Consider the following 20,884-nt stretch of genomic DNA (forward strand, 5'->3'; position numbering starts at 1 on the left):
CCACGAAGGGCAGGGGTACTGGCCAAGGGCCTGGGAACCTGTCCTTTGCCATTAGGTCCCACCAGGCCAGAGGGCTCTGAGGTTATTGTGTCGCCAGGTTTTGTGCCCTACCTGTGGTCCTCAGAATAGACTAATAGGCCAGGGCCTTTTCCCTGCCCCTCAGCAGAGCCCCCAGCTCCACATGTCTCCACAGGGAGCCGGGAGTTGAGGGGTCCAGCCCAGACCACATGGAATTCACAAAGCCTCCCCCATGCCTCCCAGCCCATCCCTGAAGATGCTAGGAGGAAGGCTGGTGGAGGCACTGGGACCAGGAAGAGCTCATGAATAGGTTAAGGGAGGAAGAGGAGAGAGGCACAGAGGCAGGAAGGAGGTGGCAGCAGGTGGCAGGGATGGTGATGGGAAGGTGTACACAGGCCTGCTTCCAGTTACACTCTGCACACATGACTTCCTGCACACATGGGGCTGCACACACAGCTCGGCACGCATCACTGCCAACACACGGAACCCACTGTTCACACCTTGGGCGCACACACGCAGAGTCTGAGCAGCCCCACTTCTCAGCACTCATTGCCACAGACACGCGAGCTCAAGTGACCACTTGCTCTATCACTCACCGGCAGCCCCTGCCCCCCTGCCCGCCCCTGCCCAGCCCCAGCGCCCCCCAGCCCCGGCCCAGCCCCTCAGCCCTGTCCTGGGTCAAGTCTAGTAGACACACAGCTCTGCCCCTCCCACCCCAGGGGTTAACCCGTGCCCCAAGCAAGGCATGGGGCAGGGACACCTAAGAGCTATGTGTCAGGCTGCACACATGTGCCATTTTCCCACGCTGGGTGCTAAGCAAGGTGTGGGTTGGAGAGTGCCCAACGCGTGCCCACGCATGTCTACACACGTGTTCTGAGGGCGGAGGCATGGCTGTCCCCAGGGCTCCTGTCTTTCCCACCTGATGGCTTCATGATTTCTTGTCACACTGAGGCTGACATGAGTCCAACTGGGAATGCCTTCAGAGGCTGAGGGCACTGCAGGGGAAGGGGTGGGAGGGGGGCACAGAGGTGGACGGAAGACCCTGGGGAGGCTGGCCTGGGGTGCAGGCTCCTGGCTGGAAGGCCAGGCCCAGGATGAGTTCGGTTCAGAGGCAGTGCTGCCTGGCAAGAGCCTGGAGGGATGAGGCCCACCTGGCGTGGGGCTGTGGGCGTCGGGTGGAGGGCATCATCAGTGGCTCTGCTGCCTCGGCCTCTGACCACCTGCATCTGGGTCCAGGGCGTGGCCTGAGAAGACGAGGAATATGGGTTAGAGCCAGGGGTGGCAGGGGCTGGGGGAGCGGGCTTGGGCTGCCAGCTTCTCACACCACACATGCCAGGAACACATGGGAGCACCTGAGCCCCCAGAGCACATATATGCGCCCCTGTGTGAACACATACACACAGCTGGGGCACACCTGCACACACCTGTGCCCCTTAGGTCCAATCATTCTCACACACTCCCTACAAGGTCACACCAGCTCACACACATGCCCACATGGAAATGGAGGAGGGCAAAAGCGGGCAGGGTGGGGCAGAGCTGAGGAAGGGGCAGCTCTCCCCCAGGCCGTATGGCAGAAGCTGACCCAGGCGTCCAGCCTCCCGATGCTGAGGCCCCCGCCAGGCCCTCTGGCTTTGGCTGCAGGGGCACTGTCCACATATGGAGGAAGCGCTCACTACATGCCAGGCACAGTGCTAAGAGCTCTGAGAGCGTTAGCTCACTGCCTCCTCCTCACACCGACCTGTGAGAAAGGCAGCTATTAGCCCCATTTTCAGGAGAGGAAACTGAGGCTCTGAGAGGTGGAAGAAGTCACTCACCCAAGGTCACAGGGCCGGGAAGTGGCAGGGCTGGGGCTCAAGCCCATCCTCCCATCAGAACCCTGGAAGGTAGCTATCAGTGGGGGCAGCACAGGGCCAGGGTGGGCGAGGCTTACCTGCGCGCGGCGGCCGCGGTTTACATAGGTGCACATGGGGTTGTAGGCGCCGGTCCCGCACACATACAGGTGTGTTCGGTTCCAGGGCTGGATGAGCCTGACGAAGTTCCCGCACTCACCCTGGGGCCAGGGGGAAAGCCAAGGAGGTGCCCAGATGCCTGCCTGGCCCCAGTGCCTTCCTGGAGTCCCCTGTCCCCCGCCGCCACCTCCCGCCACCCCACCTGTGACCCCACTGCACTCACGTTGCCATCCTTGCCTGAGAGCACGCACTCCTCAATGCGCTGTGGGGAGGCTGCCCAGTGGATCTGCCAGAGATGGAGGTCAGAGGGCCTGATGGAAGGGCTCCCAGCCCTGGGGCGCGCGTCCCTCACCCCCCCACCACATCTGGGCTGGCCCTTACAATGAGGGGCTCGCGGTTGATGTCATGCAGGTCCAGGGACAGCACGTAGTCCTTGCTGCCCACATACATGCGGTCATGGTCCTCATCCTTGAGCAGGATTCGGTAATCAGTTGTGTTGAGCAGGAAGTTGAAGAAGTGGGCCGTGCCTGTGGCCTTAAGCTCTGTGGGCAGAGGGCAGAGCAGCAGTGAGGGCTCTTGGAGACCATCCAGCCGTACCCCCTTTGACAGAGGGGGTAGCCCCACCACACGGTCATCTTAAACCCCCAGCTTCCCCTCCAGGGCCTGCTTGGTTCCCTCTCTAGTCCCTGACATTCTGGGAGGAGAAAGTGGGACAGGTGGGCAGGGCAGGGAAGGGGCCACACCCAAAGCTGGGGCCCTGATTCATGGGCAGCCCAGCCAGTCTCTGGGTCTCAATGAAAGGGCAGCGGGCGTGGGCCAGGGTGCATGATGGCATCAAAGACTCTCTGCTCAGGTTGGGGGTTAATGCTCCCATGCTCATGGTGGGGCCAGCTTCCCACAGGGGCCTAAAAGGGTTAATGAGCAGGGGGGTGGGGGGCAGGTGCATCCAGGACAGCTCACAAATGCTGGCACAGGGCCAGGGTGCCCTGTCCTCACCCCAGCTGCCAACAAGACAGAGGGCAAAGCTGGCACACAGCAAGGTCCCCACCTTGTCTGAAGCAGGTTAGCCAGGACACCAGAAAGCCCTGCTGGAGCCAAACTGCCCAACAGACCTTGGGCTTCCCCCAGACCCCACAGGGTTGCTGACGGTGGAATCCTCAGGCCACTCTGAACTATCCAGGAAGTCTTTCCCAGGAAAGAGGCCCTCCCCCTAGTGCTGCAGAGTCCCTGGGGCTGGGGACAGGGTCCAGCTGAGTCCTCAGTTTCCCTTCTGCGTGAGTCTGGCAGCCCTGGCCCTCTCACCCTCAGGTTGCTGGGGGAAAGTCCTCCTTTCTGGGGATGAAAGACAGGAGGAAACTTGGCTAGTGATAGGCCAATGACAGAGGACTCTGGGAAACTTGGTCACCTTCCTCTGGGAGAGGGAGTTCCAAGGGGTCCCCTTGACAAATCACTCCTCCACCCACCCCCCAGCTAACTTTAGCTCCGCAGGAGAGAAGAGATTGCAATGAGGGTGATGAATATTCACCAGCACAGGAGGCCTGGGACGGCAGCACACAGAAGCGTATGTATGCATGCACATGGCCCAGGTATACACACACGCACATATGTGTCCTACATCAGATGACGCATCCACCAAGGGGAACATACACACCGCATCTCCCTGCCCCACATCAGGTGGGGCGATCAAGGGGGAGGCCTGGAGAGGGAGAATCTGAGCCCTGGGATCTGAGGTCACTGAGAGCCGTAGATGCTGCCTGAAGGTGGAACCAGCAGGTGGCCCCATCCCATTAGTCAAGGCCGCTGTCTCTGACTGGCCTGGCTGACCCTGACCCCTGCTGTGTGCTGGAGACCAGGGAATGGAGCTGGAGGGGCTGTGCCTGAGAGCAGCTTTGAATGGGAGCTTCAGGATGTGCTGAGATGGGTGTGTGAGGTGGGCTGGGAGCCAGGGGAGTCCCACAGCAGACCCAGAGCCCACATCTGAGGGCTGGGCAGGGCAAAGGCCTTGCCCTGCCCAGCTCTGACTATGGCAGCAAGAGAATACAGGTAATGACCTTGGCCCACCACTGGGACACAGGGACGCCAAGGGATCAAAGGGCCGATCCCTGCCTGGCTAAAGCCTCATCGGCGGTGCCTCTGAAGTCCTGGGCAGGGCACCCTGGGCACCTGTCCTGCACCTGTTGTTGGGCCACTCGGAGTCCCCCGCCTGGCCACCCGGCCATAGTGACAACAGGAAAGTAAACACTCCCCCCCACCCCGACCCAGGGCCAGGAAGTGGCCAGAGAGGAAGTGGGGCTGCCAGCGGAGCCCCCCCCAGGCTGGGACAGCCCGCCAGGGGTTATTTATACCCTGGCTGGGGGCATGGCCTTGACTGTGTCCTTACCCGTCCTGCTGGGCTAGGGGGCATTTGGGGGGCAACGGGGGGACGGGAGGCGAGGCTGAAGTGGGCACCTTCAGACGCAGGCACCTAAGGTGGGGGGAGCTCCAAATATCTAGCCCCAGGGATGCAACCAGCCATAATGCCTACCCTCCCATCCCTGCCTAGCCTTGGGTCCCTATAATCCAGACCCTCCCCCTCTACAGTGCCACGACCCCCAAGTCCAAGTCCCCCTCCCAAGTACAGAGGAGACACCATTCAGCAGATGAGGAAACTGAGACCTACATGAGGAGCAGGAGACCAGCCTTGATCTGACATCCTCCCTCTCAACTCTCCGTGCCCGTGCCCTTTGGTAGAGATGGGAATGGAGGGAGCCTCTCACTTAGTCATCCAGTACCTATTATGTGCAAAGCCCTGTGCTCATTAACATCCAAATTACAGATGAAAGGCACAGAGCAGTGAAGTGACATGTCAGTGTGCATGGAGCGTGATATTCCCACCCAGGTCCATGGCCTTTTGGGCTAAAGGAGAGGCAGGTGCCAGCAGAGCCAGTCCTGGTGGTGGGGACTGCCTGTTGGGAGGGCCAGGGCCGGAAGGTGACTCGTCCTCCATTGACAGGACACATGACTCAGGACCCTCGGGACCCCTCCCAGTGGCCACGGGATATGGCGTCAATGGCTCTGTTGTCACAGGATGTGATGTTTTGGTCTCTGTGGAAACTAAGGCGGGTGTGGGGAGCCCCCATAAGGCTGTGTGGGGTAGGAAATGGGTGGGAGCAAGGGTGAGGAATCTTTGGCTCTGGCATGGGCTTCATGACCCCAGTTGCGGTCTCGGAGCACTCATTTCCCTCATGCCAGATTGTAATAAAGAATTAAAATAAGGGTCCCCATGACAGCCCTGCACCCCCAGCTCCAGACAGGAAGACTGAGGCCCAGGGGAGAGTGGTGCTCAACTTAGGTCACAGGGTGAGGAGTGAAACTGGTGTGCTGCCCCCACCTCCTCACTCTGCCGCAGGGTAGAGGAACAGGGGGCCTTCACTCCTCCAAGAAGCCCGAGTCAGGGCAGATGGTGGTTGAGTAGCCCTGGGCATCCTGCTCTGACACCTGCAGTGTCAGCAGGGCTAGAGCCTACTGGCCCCCAGCCCCACGGAGGAGCAGGAACTTGGGCCAAGGGGACCTGGGGGCCTGAGGGGGCATGGATGTATGTGGGGGAGCTGACATGGACTGAGGTTGCTCCTGTCCTCAGGCCAGTCCCCACCTCTGCTCCACTTGCCCCAGGCCCAGCTCTGATTGCAGGAGTGTCGCCCCTCCCCCACCCCCAGGACAATACAGAGGGAGGGGCTGGGGCACAACCAAAGGCTCTGTGGGTGTCAGGGATTCAAGTTTGTATAAGCTTTGACCTTGGGGAGGGAGGGTGGTGTGCCTGAGTGATGCTCCAGGGAAGAGCTCCCCACCCCCATGCCCTCATCCAGGCTGGGCACAGGTTGGGTGGGGTGACATCCGGGAAGGCTTTTCCCGTCATGGGGAAGGAAGAGCCTTTTCTGGCATCAGACACCTCATTTCCGCAGTCGTTTCCAGCCCCTAGCACTCTCCCATGGCCATTAGACACTTGGGGTCCTGGCCCAGAACGGCCTGGCAAAAGTCCAGAGGCAGGAATTTTCTCAGTGTATAGGAGGCTTAATCCTGGGGGGGTCTCTGTTTCCTCCTCTCTGGGAAGCAGCTGATGATGCCTTACTTTAAAGGAGGTGGTGGGCGAGGACAGCACTGAGGAGGCGTGTCTGCAGCCCTCACCCGAAGACCCCGAGTGGGCGGCCCCCGACCCCTGCTGCCCGTCTCTAGGACACCAGGTCTGTTGCCAGTGAGGCAGGGGCTGCTGCAAAAGGGGGGTCTTGGATCAGAGATGGGTACCCCGCCCCCTTGGTTACAGCCCTACAAAGCAGCAGGCCCTGACTGACAGTGTCACCTCTCTGGGCTGTGCTTGGGTACTGGGCGGTGATAGACAGGTCCCAGCAGCTCAGCCCTGACCTCTGACTTCATGTGGGCTGGTCCAGCCTTAATCCCTAAGATGAAGAGAAATGAGGCTGGGGGTGAAGGGTGGGGGTGCTGGCCAGGGCCTCTGGTCAGTACTTTATCCCCCTGCCCTTCTGAGGAGGGAAACTGAGGTGGATAAGGAGATGGTAGCAGTGGCAGCAGCAGGAATGGCAGGGTCCCTCCTGGACACCCCCGTGGGCTCTAGGGAGGGTTGGCCCCCAGCCCCTTTACCACTCCCTCAAGCTGTGAGGGGCCCCAGAGGAAGGCCCAGGGGCAGGGCTGACCCACTGGCTCCCGGCCTAATCCTCTTTTAATGAGCGGCCAGCCGGAAGGCCTCAGCCCCTGGCCACAGCCTTGCAACCCTGGAGCCCCAGCCAGGCGAGCTGGGGGCAGGGCCTCCCTAAAGCCTTTGCGTGCACCTTTCTCCCTGCTCAGCACACCCACCTCACTCATACCTCAATGCCAAGACTCCAACCCTGGCCAGGCCAATCCAGGGCCCCAGCATCTGCCTTGACATACCAGGGTGACATCTGCCTTGTGCTCCCATGGACCCTCTCCTAGGCATTTACCATTTGTTCAGGTCCAGGTCCCACATGGGGCTGGGCAGGAGAGGCTGTCACCTTTGATTCAGGGGCTGGCTCTCCCAGTCCCACCTCCCACCACACCCCTAGGGATGTTCTAGATGGGAACCCCTAGAAGCCAGACCCAGGGTTTTGCCTGGGGTTTAAGCTGCCTCCTCCCTGGGGGGTAGGCTTCAGGTTCCTCTGGCCCCAAGCCCCTCAAAATCTGTCCTCTTCAATCCCATCTCTGGATCAGGCTGTCCAGATTGGAGACCCAGAAGCCTCCCTAGGAGCCATCCATACTCGCCCCTCTTCCCCCTAGGCAGGTGAGCCAGGTCAGTGCCAAAAAAGCCAATTACAGCCGCTCTTACCCAATTAACAACTAATTATGGCCTCATAGTCCATTCAACATAATTAACATGTAAATGACTCCACGTGTTTATATTCAATAACGGCTCTGATTGAATTTAATTTAAAAGTCTGAACTGGGGACCCAGTTACCGTATTTCATCACTTAGAGCTGCCACTTCCTGGGAATGTCAGCTCCTCCAGGGGAGAGGGACCCAAGGCCAGAGTGAATGGTGGAGGGGCAGGTGCCAAGACACTGGCCCAGCGCTGGAGAGGGTGGAGATGGTTGTAGTCCCTGCCACCCTGACATGCCTATCCCAGGGGTGCGGGGAGGTGGTGAGGTCAGAAGAGCCCCCAGTGGGACCCGCAAGATGGGAAATCCTCTGGAACAAGGGGCCCCTTCTTAAGGGCTACTGTAAACATCGCAGCTGTTCAGTAAACACCAAGCTGGAGCCGAGCTGGAGCAGCCCAGCTGGGCTAAGCTCTGCTGCAGGCTTCCCTCCCATTTTGGGGGCTAAGGGCTGGGGGTTGGGGGTTGGAGGTTGGGGGTTGGGGCCTGGGGCCTGGGACCGGCAGGCCTAGGCATGCTGTTCCCACGCCCGTTCCGCCCCAGCGCCCACCTGCTCCACCCAGGAGAAGACAGGCTGGGGGCACAGCTCATCCTGACCCGGGAAAAAGCCAGGTGGGAAGGGGCAGCAGAGTCACTCCCTGGCACACACACCTGGTGGACAGCAAAGGTTCTACACCTCTCCCCACTAAGGATGTCCAGTGACTTTCGACCATTGTGTCCCAGCAGGTAGGGAGCCCTCCAGCCTCGGTGCCTCCATTGATCCCTGCCCACCCCCAGGACCACATGGTGCCCGATTGTTCTAGGTCTGGGCTGGTGGCTCAGGGGGTCAGGATGTCCTACCTGGACCTGAATGGCGTGCACGGCTGCCTAGGAGGACACCTTTGGGCATCTGCAGGCCAGGCAAAGTTCAGAGCTCTTGCCCAGCTTGGAAAAGACACAGTGTGGTCAAGGAGGCTGGTTTGAAGGGGCAAGGTGGTCCCTGAGCCTGGGGTGGGAGGAGGGAGCCTGGGCCAGGCAAGCAGCTCACACTGGAATGTGCCCCAAGAAGTGGGAAGGGGGTGGGAAGAGGGGCTGGTCCTGAGGGGAGGGTGGCACCAATCCATTTCTCAGGTGGGCAGAGTGGATCAGAGTCTCCAGTTCCACAGGCCTCGGGGGCCCACCCCTCCTCCCACATTCCAGACCTGGCCCGGAAACTCCTCACTCCTTCCTCCACCACCTCCTCCTCCCTGTGACTGCAAAAGACAACAAACTCTCCATGGCTCATTTACTCTGATAAATCAACCAGACGGACAGGCCAGGATGGGACCAACAGGCTGGTGGGTGTCAAGACCCTCCCCCTGCCCTGGGCCCAGGCCCCATCTCTGCCCTCCTCAGACTCCTGGGGTCCCTGCAGCCCCTTCACATCACCTACCCAGAGATTCCCAGGATGTCCCAGACAGTCTTCGTGCTCCCCCCCAATATTCAGATGGGGAAACTGAGGCACCGCACAGACAGATGTGTGCTCAGGGTCAGCCTTGAGGGATGTGGTGAGGCTGTCTCAGGACTCCAGGCATGACTTAGCTGGTCGCCAGTCCAGAAAGGCAGCGAATACTCCACACAAGCCTGGTGCTAGGACTGGAGGGTGCTAGGCAAAATGACAGCGTGAGCAGCCTTGAGCAGAGGAGCCTGGAGTGCCACCCATTCCACCTCAGGTGCTGCAGGAGCCCAGGAGGCCCCCACATTCTAGCTGTTGCTCTGCAGTTGTAGTGCAGGACCGACAGGAGCCACCCAGGCTGGTGGACCAGCAGGTCCACACAGTGGCCTCTGCCCCTGGAAGGAAATGAGGGCATCAGCACTGAGCCCTAAATGGGAAGAAACAAGGCTCTTGGCTGGGTGCAGAGACCTTAGAGGAAAGAGCATGTCCGGGTAGGAAGCCACGGAGGGGTCATGGTAGTGATGGGAGGAGATGCAGACAAGGGGGGATCAGGGGAAGGAAGGAAGGAAGAAGACTGGGGGAAGGGGGGTGGAGCCGAGGCCTCACGCCCCAAAGGCCTCCTGGTCCCTGGAGGGGCCTGCTGCTTCGGGGTTGTCCCTGCCCTGCAGAGATATAGCAGATAGGCAATACTTGCCAGCAGCCCCAGTGAGAATGCCACAGGTCAGCCTAGCTGAGCCTCCCTCCGCCACTGGCTGGCCTCCTGGAACCTAGGCCAGCAGCCACCACCCAGACCCCATTCTTTGCCGGGTCAGGATCACTAAGCAACCCCAGGAGGCCTCCACCCTCTCCCAGGGGCTGCTCAGCAGCCTGGGGGGCGGGGGCCTGCAGGCCTGCCAAGCTCAGGCACCCACGTGAGCTGGGCTTTGGATTCAGATCGGAGCCTTCTGGCATCCAGGCCTCTGGCAAAGGCCCTCTTGCTATTTCTAAGAAAAATGCAGCAGGAATCTTCTCTGCTTCTCCAAAGCTCCAAGGGCTCCCTTGAGGCAGGGCTCAGATTCCCAGGACAGTGCCAGGTCAGGCCAAGAAAACATACTCTCGGGCCAGTTGCGTAGATGCCCAAGTGACAACCCAGGTCTGGTCACCCCTAGCACAAGCTGTAGGAGCTAGAACAGTGCAGGGCCGGGTGGTGGGTGGGGGTGGGTTGCGGGCTGTGTCACTAAAGCTGATCGTGGGCCCCAACCAGACTGGGACACTCGTCTCCGGGAGAGCCCCCTCCATGGCATCCCTTCCCCAAATGCATTATCTTTTTCCCAGTATGTATTTGGTACCTCTGCCATGAAAAAAAGAGCTCAAAAACAACACGGAGAAAGTGCAAACTCTATATCCTAGCACCAGGAGCAAGACTCCATGTAGCATCTTGCCCTTTCCCCAGTTGCTGCACCCCACACACCCCGCCTCCGCTCCTGCTCTTCCCGCTCCCGAAATCTCCCTTCCCCTGTTTGTGATGTAGCCTCCTCCACAAATCCTGTCCAGATGCCCATGGTAGGAATCCTCCTCCTCCTGACCCCACTCTACCCACAGGGCTCAGGGTCCCTCTTGCAGTCCTTTCCAAACACCACCTGCTTTACCAAAGGTTAGAAATCTAGAGGGAGAGGTAAGGCAGTGCGGACTCCTTGGGCACCCCCAGGATCAGCCCTCAGCCCTCTGAGGGTGTCTGCCACCCTCAGAGTAGCTCTTAGTTTCTGAGACTTGCTTCGCCAGAGCCATAACTGTATTCACAAAAAGTTAATGCACAAAACACAATGAAGTCAACACCATTTTTGTCCCCATTTTACAGATGAGGCAGCAAGGACACAGAGGGACTTCACTACGCAAGGTCTACCCATGGCCAGGATGCAAGCTAGGCAGCTTGAGACCTCAGGATGCTGCTTCCATGGGGCCACTGCCATCCCTACCTTACATGGAGAAACCGGGGGTGGGAGAGCCTAAGCTGCTTGTCTAAGATCACACAGCTGACAAGGTAGGATAGAGGTTTGCCTGCCTTCAGGGCCAGCTCTCTCAACCACCACAGCACCACCTCTTCATTCTACCAAATTAAGTGTCCCACTGCCTGCCCTGGGGGAGGAGCTGGAGGTCTCCCAGGCGTCAGAAGCCAAGTACCCACGGCTCTGAAGACACCCTCTGGGCTCCACACCACCTCTGGAGAGGTCACAGGGTTGGAGGTGCACACACACAGGTACAGACAGCCAGGAGCCCACTCTGAGGCTGCCACCTCCCAAGCCACAGGGTGAAAGATGCCTTTATGGGCCAGGATGAGATTTTTATCTTGGTGGTTTCTCTTTAAATTCTTTACGATTACGAAGCAGTGGGGGCTGCCAAGGAACATGATTTACTCCTTGAGCATGCACCAGCTCCTCACTCCGTGCCAAGGGAAGCTGGAGCCAGGGAGGGAGGGGTGGGCGTCGTGCCAGGGAACCAGAGACAAGGCCTGTGCTGCGGAGGCCCAGCCAGTGGCGGTCCCATCTGAAGCTTGGCTGGACCTGGAAGGACCACAGCTGAGAGCCTCAGGTCCTGGCCTGGCTGACCCAGGCTGGGCCTCAGGCAGGCTCTCGGCAAGCACAAGGACCTGCCCGGCTCTCTCCGAGGGCTGATCCCTGGCCAGCTGAGGGGCAGCCAACCAGCACCCAGGACCTCCCAACTCCCAAAGCGGCCATTTCCAAGTTCCCTCTCAGGAGTGAGGCGGCTCCCATTTCCAGGAAAACTGAGATCCCAAACGCAGGGATCTCAGCTCAAGTTCATGCTTTGGGTCTTCCTTCCTCCCTCATCAGGCTCATCCTGGAATACCCACGCCTCCCCAGTTTGCTAGCTCCAAGTCCCCCTGTAGCTGTCAAAGCCACCTACCCAGCTCCCTGGTACCACCCCTGGCCTCCAAGCTCCTGGGCCTTCTCACCTGTCCCTTGCAATCTGAAGCTCCAAGCCTGTTTGGCTGGCCAGGGAGCCCCCCTGGTGGGCAAGGGAGGGTCCTTAAGCTCCCCAGCCCCGCCCCTCACACCGTGCAGTCAGGCCAGCTAAGTAAATGGACTGTGACCCTTCCTAACCTCCAATCTCCTCATTTCCTAATAAGGAGACCTGGCGACTTTGGTTCTCGAATGCCACACACAAACGATGTAAGTGGTGGCACTGTTATGGGCCTAATAGTCCCAGAGGCTCAGGAGCTGGGCTGAGGAGGGCTGGTGGGCAGTGACCAGCACCAACCCGTTCACCCTCCACCTGCGAAACGTCCTTCCCAAAGAGCAAGCCAGATACGCCCAGACTCTTGAGAAGGTTGAACCCCAGGGCTGCTCTGGTCATAGAAGCCCTTTCCTCTCCTGGGCCCTGGTTTTCCTTCTCCGAAGGGAGAGAGCTTCCTAGAGGACTCTGATCAGTGGAGGGGCTGGGGTGATGGACAACTGTATTCATAGGAAATAAGCAAACCCAAGTGCTGTTTCTCCAGTGGTACAGAGCACAAGAAGCCTGACCAGTGCGAACCCAGCCCTTTCCTTGGGAAGTGAGGCTGGGCAGGCTAAAGCCGGCACTGCAGGGTCCTGGAGCTCGAGCTCGAGCTCGAGCCCGAGCCCGAGCCCGAGCCCGAGCCTGAGCCCGAGCCCGAGCCCATGGGAGAGGGCTGTGCCTGCATTCCCAGCCTGCCCTCCACCCCCAGTCCTGGGACAGGTTCAGACATCAGGCAGAGCCAGGCTCCATCTTAGTCCTGCTCCTGAGTGACCCGGGAAAGCCTCTGGGTCTGATTCCTCACAGGATACCCAGGGAGTCCCCTTCCCCAGGCCTTGGAGGGACTACCACTTGGTTATCATCATGGGTACCTATTGTTATTTCTATTATTTTCATCTTTCCTGACCTCCCCTGGCAAGGTGACCTTCCATTCCATCTCCTTACTCCGGCCTCAGTTTCCCCAGTAGCCCAGCCACCTCATGTCATCACAAGATCGCTTTCCCCCTCCGAACACCTCTTGGCCTCAAGTCCTGGCCAAAGCCAGCCCAGGCAGCAGCAGTGTATTGTGGGGGTGGCTTCCTGAGAAAAAGTAAACATTCCCCAAGCTAAACAAAGGACCTGGCAGGGCCCTCACACCTCCCTCTGCAGTGGGAGGTGGTACCCCAGGGCTTGGACCATCTCAGGGTGGGGGAAGGGAGAGTTTTTTTCTCCCAGACTTGGCCAGTGACTCTGGGGTTAAGGGGACTCCAGGCCCAGGCAAGGATAGGTGGTGAAAAGAGGGTCCTGCTGCCCAGGCTCTCTAGTTCTAAGCATCCATGAGCTCTCAAAGAATACCTCTCCTGCTCCTGAAAATCTTCCTCACTTGACCCCTCATTTCTGCATGACCTTGGCTGTGCCGCTGATGGAAGCTCAGGAGATGGGCCATAGGAGTCTCCCCACTCTGACTGAACCCTGGGCCCCTTCTCCCTTATACCCTCTCTCAGCTTTAGGCCTGGCTGGGGTGCCCAGGCGGATGGGCAGGCAGCAAGCCCAAGCCTGGCCCAGTTCCTGCCTTTGTTCCTTTATCTGCCCTGGGCAGCGTGGCCCCTCATACCAGAACCTCCGGCTTAGAGGGTCTGGCCCGACTAGGCCGGAACTAGCACCTCCCAACTGCAGCGGGACCCAGGCAAGGGAGGGGATGTGCCTAGACTGAGAGAGGCCCTGAGGCCTGGTATGGCAGCTGCTATATCCATCCAAGGCACAGATGGAGAAACTGAGGCATTAAGCCACAGTGACCACCAGTGTTCCCAAGAGCAGCCCTCTCTGTGCTCCTCTTGTATATCCAGGAGAAGAAGCTCCTCCCAGCCCTGGCCACAGCCAGGCCAGGGCCCAGGTTCTGTAGGTGTTGGTCTCTATTCTCACTCCACAAATGATCAGTGAGGGCCTACTCCTCACTGAGGGCCGCATCGTATGCATGAGCTGCCTGAGACCATCCAGCATGAGGGGGGGAGAGGGGTGCACAGGGCCTGGTGCACAGTAAGTGCTGAGCTCCCAGGAGGCACCGGCCAGCTGGGTGTCCATTGTCTTTTCAGCCACTTTGTCTGTGAGCACCCCCATCTTGTTCACTGCACAGTCCCCAGTGCTCAGCACAGGGCCTGGCACATGGCAGGTACTCAAGAATCTGCTAAACTAAGTGACAGCTAAGCATAAAAGTAGGACAGGAGATCAAGTAGGAAACAGAAAGGTCCTTCAGGACAGGGAAACCTGCCCGTGCAAAAGCACAGAGGCCTGGGGATGGGGTGGCCCCAGGCAGCCTACAGCCCCACCCCAGGCTGCCACAAGAGTCAGCGCCACAGGCTGGCTGCCAGTGAGTTGGGCTTTTAGTCACTGTGGATGTCAGCTTCAGAGCTAATTGAGGGGGAATCGACCTGACCGATGTGGGCTTCAGGCGTCGGCAAGACCAGAGCACCAGCACTATTTCTGGCCTCTCCTCTGCCTCCTGCCTGACCGTGGCCCTGCCCTTGCCTGAGCCTCGGTTTCTCTCTCTGGAAAAAAGGAACAAAAGCCTTTGCCCCTTTGCCCCTGCAGGTCCAAGAAGGTTTAAAGGAAGTGTACAGAGACCCTCCCAATATCTTGTTTCTCCTGCTTCCTCTCATGGGTCTCCAGGGTTATGACAAAAGTGATACCCAGAGTGGATGCCTTGGTTCCAAGATCCCAGGGGTACGGAAACCAAGTCACCCTCCCTGCCCCTGTGGGGGGAGGGGATGCTCTATTCTCCCTGCTGGCACCCTGGGCTTGGAATGGGGTGAGAGGGGGACCAGGCCCCTTCAATATTTATTAATCAGCTCCGAGGATTTCCACCAGGAAAGGGTAGAGATATCAGCAGAATAAGTATCTCACCTTCTTAGGCCTAGGAGAGGAGTTGTTTTTTACAACCCAAACCAATCAACTCTTCTGCCCATTTCTCAGGCCCTGTGCAGGACTCCTTCCAGGCACATCCCCAGAAATTCACTCCCCACTCCCCCACCAAGTTGCACGGGTGATATGGGGCCAGGAGAGGGGCTCTGCTGGGGGACATGGGAACATGGTGAGGTGGGGGCTGGGCCTCAGCCAAGCCTGAGGAAGGAAAGGTTGGCCCAGCCTTTCACCCTTATAAGTGCACCCGGGAATCTGGTCAGCCAGGGCTGAGTCGGCCCCACCCAGGGCAGGCACCTGGACCAAGTGACCCTGGGCCAGAGGAGGGCCAAGGCTGAGAACTCAGCAGTGACCCCAGGTCCCCCAAGCATGGCTGCTGTCCCTTATCCCAGGCCGAGGGTAGACTCTTGGATCATGCACACCTTCGAGGAGGTGGCTAGTGAGTGAGCCATCGGTACGCCTGGATAGTATGTGTGGCACACATGTTCACCTGCCTAGTGGGTTAACTGCAAAGGTGATGGAGCTGGAGGACTAGCATCTCATTCTGCAGACCCCAACTCATCATTAAAACGTTCCAGTGACTTCAAGCAAAGTGCTCACTGGGGATCTCAGGCCTGTAACGACAGCACGTGCTCTCCCTGAACTCACCGGGTGGCCTAGCCTCTAGTCACAGCCAAGAGCCCCCTCCCCAATTCCTGGGAACCCCTCCCACATGGAGACCCATAGGAAGGTTCCTCAAGCACCCACAGCCCAGCAGAGCAGGTCCTGCTCCTCTAGCTTTCGGAGGCCTCAGTGTCTGCCCGATTGTCTCACCAGGCAGGGCAGGACCAGTGGCAGGCAAGGGCTTCTGCAAACACAAGTTTGAAAGGCATGACACCTCTGTCACCCCAGTTATCACACAGAGGGAGATGCTCTGCAGTCCCAAACCCAGAGGCCACACATTCTGGCTCTAGAAGCGGCCTGGGGACTTCCCTGGCGGTCTAGTGGTTGAGACTCCATGCTTCCACTGCAGGTTCGATCCCTGGTCGGGGAACTGAGATCCCTCATGCCATGCAGCCAAAAAAAAAAAAACAAAAAAAAGAAGCAGCCAGACTCAGGACCCTTCTCCAAATATCTAAGTAGTCCAGTCTCCAGCCTTTCCCAGCAAGTCACCACCTCCTTTGTCGCCCCCAACACACCCAGTGTGACCCATGTGGCTGCACAATTTGTCCTTTTTTGCTCTGACCTCTCCTCTCTCTCCTGTGCAGCAGGGCCAAGTCCTCTGGACAGAGGAGTATGCTGGGGAACAGCAAGGCAGCCTCTTACCTTTAAATGAGAGCCGGACCCGAGGCGTGGCCGGGAGGTAGTCCTGGGTTGGGGTGGCTAGCCAGGCCCCAGTCAGTAGGGAAGCCCAGAGGAGGAGGCCAGCGACAGGCATTGTGGGAGGGGCCTAGGGCCCAGGAATCAGGCAGCCAGCTAGACACCTGGGAGGGGGAGCAAGATTGCAATGTGTGAGGCAGAGTGGGGTACCCTGCCCTACCAACATTTCCCTGTGTAATTCTGCCCAAGGTGCCTCAGTTTCCCTATCTGAATAAATAGGGCGATGGGTGTCTCCTTACTCACACCCTCAGACTGGGGCCATGAATGCCTCAGTGTGAAAACCTCATATTCTTTCTTGTCCCTAACAATGGGTCTGAAGACCAAGCCACTGAGTGCAGCCTAGGGTCACCAGGACTAATAGGGGCCATGGGAGACTCAAACCCTCCCCGCATCACAGCTTCCTGACTTCCATTCACAGCGCTCAGCTCAAGCAGGTGATCTTACAGCCCTCTCTAGTCCCCCTGCATCCACCCCCAACCAAATGGGCTGTTCCTTCCCTCTCCCACTTCAAGGAATGAGGGAAGAGATGGGTCCAGTCCTGCTGGCTCCAGCCAAATCTCTCCTTCTAGTATAGGGAAATCTGAACCTGATTATTGGGGTTGGGAGCATGAGGGAGTGGAGGATGAGTGAGACACACATAGGTGGCCTAGAGTGAGAGAGAGACAGCAGCCAGAAAAGGAGAGGCAAAGAACAGTAGGGTCTACCTTTACTGAAATCACAGCAGGAGGGATCCAGGTCAGACATACAGAAGGACTTCCTGCCAGGAAAATTTCCAGCTCTGCCTACAGAGGGCAAAGAAGGGGAGTGAGGACGGCCAGCAGGCCTGGGGCAGGGTCTGAGCCAGCCTCAGTATCCCCTGCAGAACTCCCATACCCCAAGCAGGCCCAAGTTTCCATACAATGTTTTTCAAATATTGTCTCCCCAGGCAGACTGGCTGTTGGGTAAACGCAGCCCAGCACCAGTTGTCTGAACATATTGCTCCCTCCAGGCGAAAACCAGTGCCAACTTCCCAACCGCACCCCCCCCCCACCCAGATGCACTGGGGGTGGGGGCACCAAGAATGACAATGTGAGCCCCACCCCCCAGATCTGTCTGGCCTACTTCCTTCTCCCATGGGAGACAGGACCCCAGGCCCACTTCTAGGACCCTGAGGTGGGGGTGGGGTGTAAGAGGTATCGTGGCCTGTTAATCCCCTGCACTGGCTAACACAAACTGAGGCAAGGCCCAGGCTCCACATCTGACTGTCCAGCCCCACTCGACAGACCCTGATGCCCTCCCTAGCCCACCTCCCCCGAGACCTTGCCTCTCCTGCCAAGCAAACCACTGGTGGTTCCTCAGACAGGAAGTGCAGCTTCAGGCTGACTGACCCATTCCCCATGTGGTGCCCTCTGTGGGAAAACCCTCTACTGAGTGCCTGACACACCTCTCATGTTCCTTCAAAATCCCCCATCACAGGTGCTCCCTCCTAGGGAGGATGGCTGAAGGAGGGAGGGGAGAATCAGAACCAGCCCTTCCCCCAGTCTGCTGGGGCACAAAGCTGGTGCTGACTGAATGGCAGGCCCTGATGAGGCAGGCAGGTGGGAGAAAGGGCTGTGCAGCTACCAGCACCCTGGGGTGCACCTGAGAGGCCCCCACTAACAGTTGTGGATACACACACGTCCAAACTTACATGCCCGCACTCGTCCTTACAAGCATATGTTTGTTCAAGAACTTGACCTGCTAGTGGGGTGGGGCTCAAGGAAGCTGGGAGACACTGTCCTGGCTTGGGGAGGACAAGATGCAGGCTGGGTCCCTTAGAGAGATTTGATCCTATGTATCAGGGGGCTCAGGGTGACTCGCCTCCCGTCCTCCCTGTGACCTCATTTCTCCTACAGCCATTTTCATGGTGACAAGGTCAGGGTTACCAAGGACAGTGTTGGAGTCCCCCAGGGTGTCCAGAAACGTGGAGGGCTTTGCTCCACTGGGCCCCTACAGGGACCTCCCACAATGCTTTGGCCCTTTAAAAGGGTGAATGGGGGATGTTCAAATCTGTTGGGGCCTCAGGCCCAAGTCTAGGCCCCCTCCTTGGCAGCCTGGGGGATGGAGGGGAGAAGGACAGGGAAGGAAAAAGAGGAAGAGGAGAACAGAGAGAGGAAAGGGGAGGGCATTTCCACAGTTGCTTCCCCTCTGCCAGCCCCTAGATGCATTCCACTCAGCCCCAGCCCCAGAGAAGCCCCCAGTCTGGCCCAGCCCAGGTGGGTGGACAGAGAAGGAACAGCCACCGCCACCTGGGAGCCCACCAGGAGGAGAGCAGAGAAGGAAGGAAAGAAGGCTGGCGGGAGGGAGCAACGGAGGGAGGCAGGCGGGAGGGAGGAGGAGAGAGGGAGGAGAGAGGGAGGGACGGAGGAGAGACGTTCGAACAAAGAACCGAGGAGCTGGGGCTGGCAAGGGGTGCAGGGAAGGGGCGGCCAGACGAGGGGGTCTGGAGGCACCTGGGGGCAGGGCAGGGGGCTAGGAGGTCGAATTGTCCAGACTGATCCAGACTTCTCAGGCTTGGGGGGGTTGTGGGGGACAGCCTGCCTCAGGGAAGGAACGTTGGCTCCTCCAAGCTGAGAACTGCCTGGATGGAAGGGAGGCAGGAGCAAGGGCTGCGGGGGAACATGGTGAAGAAATTATTAACAGCACCCCATCCCCCACCTAGCTGCTCTCATACTACCCCCCAGCAGGCCAGAGCTCCTTCCTGACTCCTTGGCTTCCCCCTCCCCCAACACCCTATGGACCAGGAAGCAGAGACACACCAGCATAGCTAGGATTGAAACCCCCCCCTTTCATGGCCAGGGTTTCCCAGTCAAGGTCACCTGGGCTTGGCTCCATCTTCCCCCTCAAGGTATTCCTGGAGCGGCAGGGGGCTGAGGCTGGGTTCCTGGCCTTCTCTCCCCAACCCCCTGCACTTCTGGGCCTGGCTCCTTCAGAACTGAGGGGCAGCAGCAGGGGTAGGCGTGCCCAGTGTCCTCACCTTCCAGGACACCTTACCCCAAGGGTCCAGGCACACTCCCTATGCAGCCTGGGAAAAGGCTCCAGCTCCATCCAACTCCCTGGACTGGAATGAGCCTACCAACCTCTGGGTGCAGTTTCCCTGTATCTCCAACTAGGACAGGGGCTTCTGGGAGACAATCTGGATGAATTCAGGAGGACAGGAACCCCCAACCTCCAGAGCGGACACATCGGTGCCTTCAGTTCCCCCCCCCCACTCCCCCAGGTGTTCATGGGCTAGTGTTCACAACACAGTTATCTCAAGAATTAGAAGTTATTTATCCAGCCAGGCCTCCAGCCCTACCTCCAGCTGACCCCTCCTGCCAGTCCTGCCTCATTCCTGGGCCACCTTGACACTCTCTGGTCCCACCTGCTCTAAGCAAGTCCACCTAGCTCCTAGTGTCCCCTGCCCACTTCACCACTGGGGCTCCAGCCTGCCCGGATGGGGGGCTTGACTGCAGGCTCTCCCAGCTCACTTACTCCCCACATACAGCAGGGCCCCTAATCCAAGCAAGACTCCCTGCTGGAAAGCAAACCCAAACTAGTAGCGGGGGTCAGGGGGCTGGCACAGAGCTGGGAGAAAAGCCTTGGGGCTGGCAGTCCTGCCCTCCTGATCTTGGAGACCCTCCACGTGGGGGCTGCCAGTATAGCGCTTCCCTTCCAGCAGACGATCCCCAGATCCGGACACTGAGGCAGGGCAGGCGTACCTACTGGGGAAGAACGCTGCCTGAGGCGTTAGTGGGAGAGCTCAGCCAGGAGAAGGGGCATGAGGCCTCCCGCTCCAGGAACAAGGTGGTGGAGGTGTATGGGAGCACCCACCCACCCACCCAGAACCTTTCGCAGAAAAAGTTGCTTTGCATACTGGTGACCCCGCAGGCCACATCCTCCACATCTCCACATCGCTTCGATGCTGAGGGTCGGGGCAGTCCGGCCAGGTATAGGCACCCACTCCAGTCTGGTCAACCCTGCGTCCGCGGGAAGCCCCCTGACTCTCTGAGCCCCAAGCCCCGGACACTTCCGCAGAGTTGCAGTGCCGCGGGTCCCAGAGGGATCGCGGGGTGGCCCGGCTGCCTGACCGCTCCCTCCCGGTTCCCGCCGCACTCACCTCTTCCACGGCGGCGGGGCCTGGGCTCCCGAGCAGCGGCGGCGGCGGCAGCAGAGCCGCTCCCGGTTGAGCCGGTCCGCGCTAGCGGCCCCCCGGGGCCATGGCCCTGCCCGCGCCCTCTCGCCGCTGTGCCTGAGCTCGGGTCGGGGCCGCGGCCCCGGCTTAACGGGTTCTGCGGGCTTCGGGCGCGTCAGCAGTCGAGGCCCCGGGCCCCATCCCGGGCCATGGGAAGGCTCAGGGGCGCTCGGGGCCGCCTCCCCCCGGGTGGGCTGCGGGCGCCCCCTGGCCGGCGCGCCGAGGGCGCATTCCCCGGAGCGGGGCGCGGGCGACGGCGCGCGCTGGGCTTCGGGGAGCTGCGCTCGGCTTGGCTCGGTGGCGCTGTGCTCGCCTGGTCTCTGGACTGGGGCCGGCCGGCCGCGCTGGGCTGCGCTCGGGGCTCACCGGACCGCGGCCGTTCGCTCGCTCGCTCGCTTGCTCTGGTCTCGCGGCCGCCGGCGGGACGGGGCGCTCGGAGCCGCGCGGGGAGCGCCGGCAATTGGCCGCCCGTGGGCGACATTTGCATAGCGTGGCCCCGCCCCGCCCGCCCCGCCCGGCCCCACCCCCAGGGCGGGAGCCGCCCGGCCGCCGTCCCGCCTCCTCTCCACCTGTCCACGGGCTGGGCTCGGTGCTCCCAGGCGGTGGGGCAGCCTGCGCCCAGGGAGGCTAATCTGCGCCCGGCACCCCCGCCCTGGCTTCGCAGGCAGGGCCCCCGCCCCGCCCTGG

The 20,884-nt window shown here is 59.9% G+C and overlaps 1 protein-coding gene across 5 annotated transcripts in view; it reads right to left on the minus strand.

Moving 5' to 3' along the window:
* SEMA3F (semaphorin 3F) overlaps positions 1–20,606 on the minus strand; it is a 28,696-nt gene extending 8,090 nt beyond the window's left edge. For 3 of the 5 annotated variants that reach the window (XM_068557999.1, XM_068557996.1, XM_068558001.1), the window contains exons 1-7: positions 20,123–20,606; positions 16,710–16,787; positions 15,952–16,109; positions 2,349–2,509; positions 2,191–2,253; positions 1,949–2,068; positions 1,170–1,262 (exon numbers count right to left, since the gene is read on the minus strand). In XM_068557999.1, the coding sequence (XP_068414100.1) occupies positions 1,170–1,262; positions 1,949–2,068; positions 2,191–2,253; positions 2,349–2,509; positions 15,952–16,063 (549 nt within the window). In that variant the 5' untranslated portion in view covers positions 16,064–16,109; positions 16,710–16,787; positions 20,123–20,606. The remainder of the gene's footprint in view (positions 1–1,169; positions 1,263–1,948; positions 2,069–2,190; positions 2,254–2,348; positions 2,510–15,951; positions 16,110–16,709; positions 16,788–20,122) is intronic. The other 2 variants (XM_068557998.1, XM_068558000.1) reach the window with 2 other exon arrangements.
* Positions 20,607–20,884: the final 278 nt, after the last annotated feature.

Source organism: Eschrichtius robustus, chromosome 12 (genome assembly GCF_028021215.1).
Source record: "Eschrichtius robustus isolate mEscRob2 chromosome 12, mEscRob2.pri, whole genome shotgun sequence".
NCBI lineage: Eukaryota > Metazoa > Chordata > Mammalia > Artiodactyla > Eschrichtiidae > Eschrichtius > Eschrichtius robustus.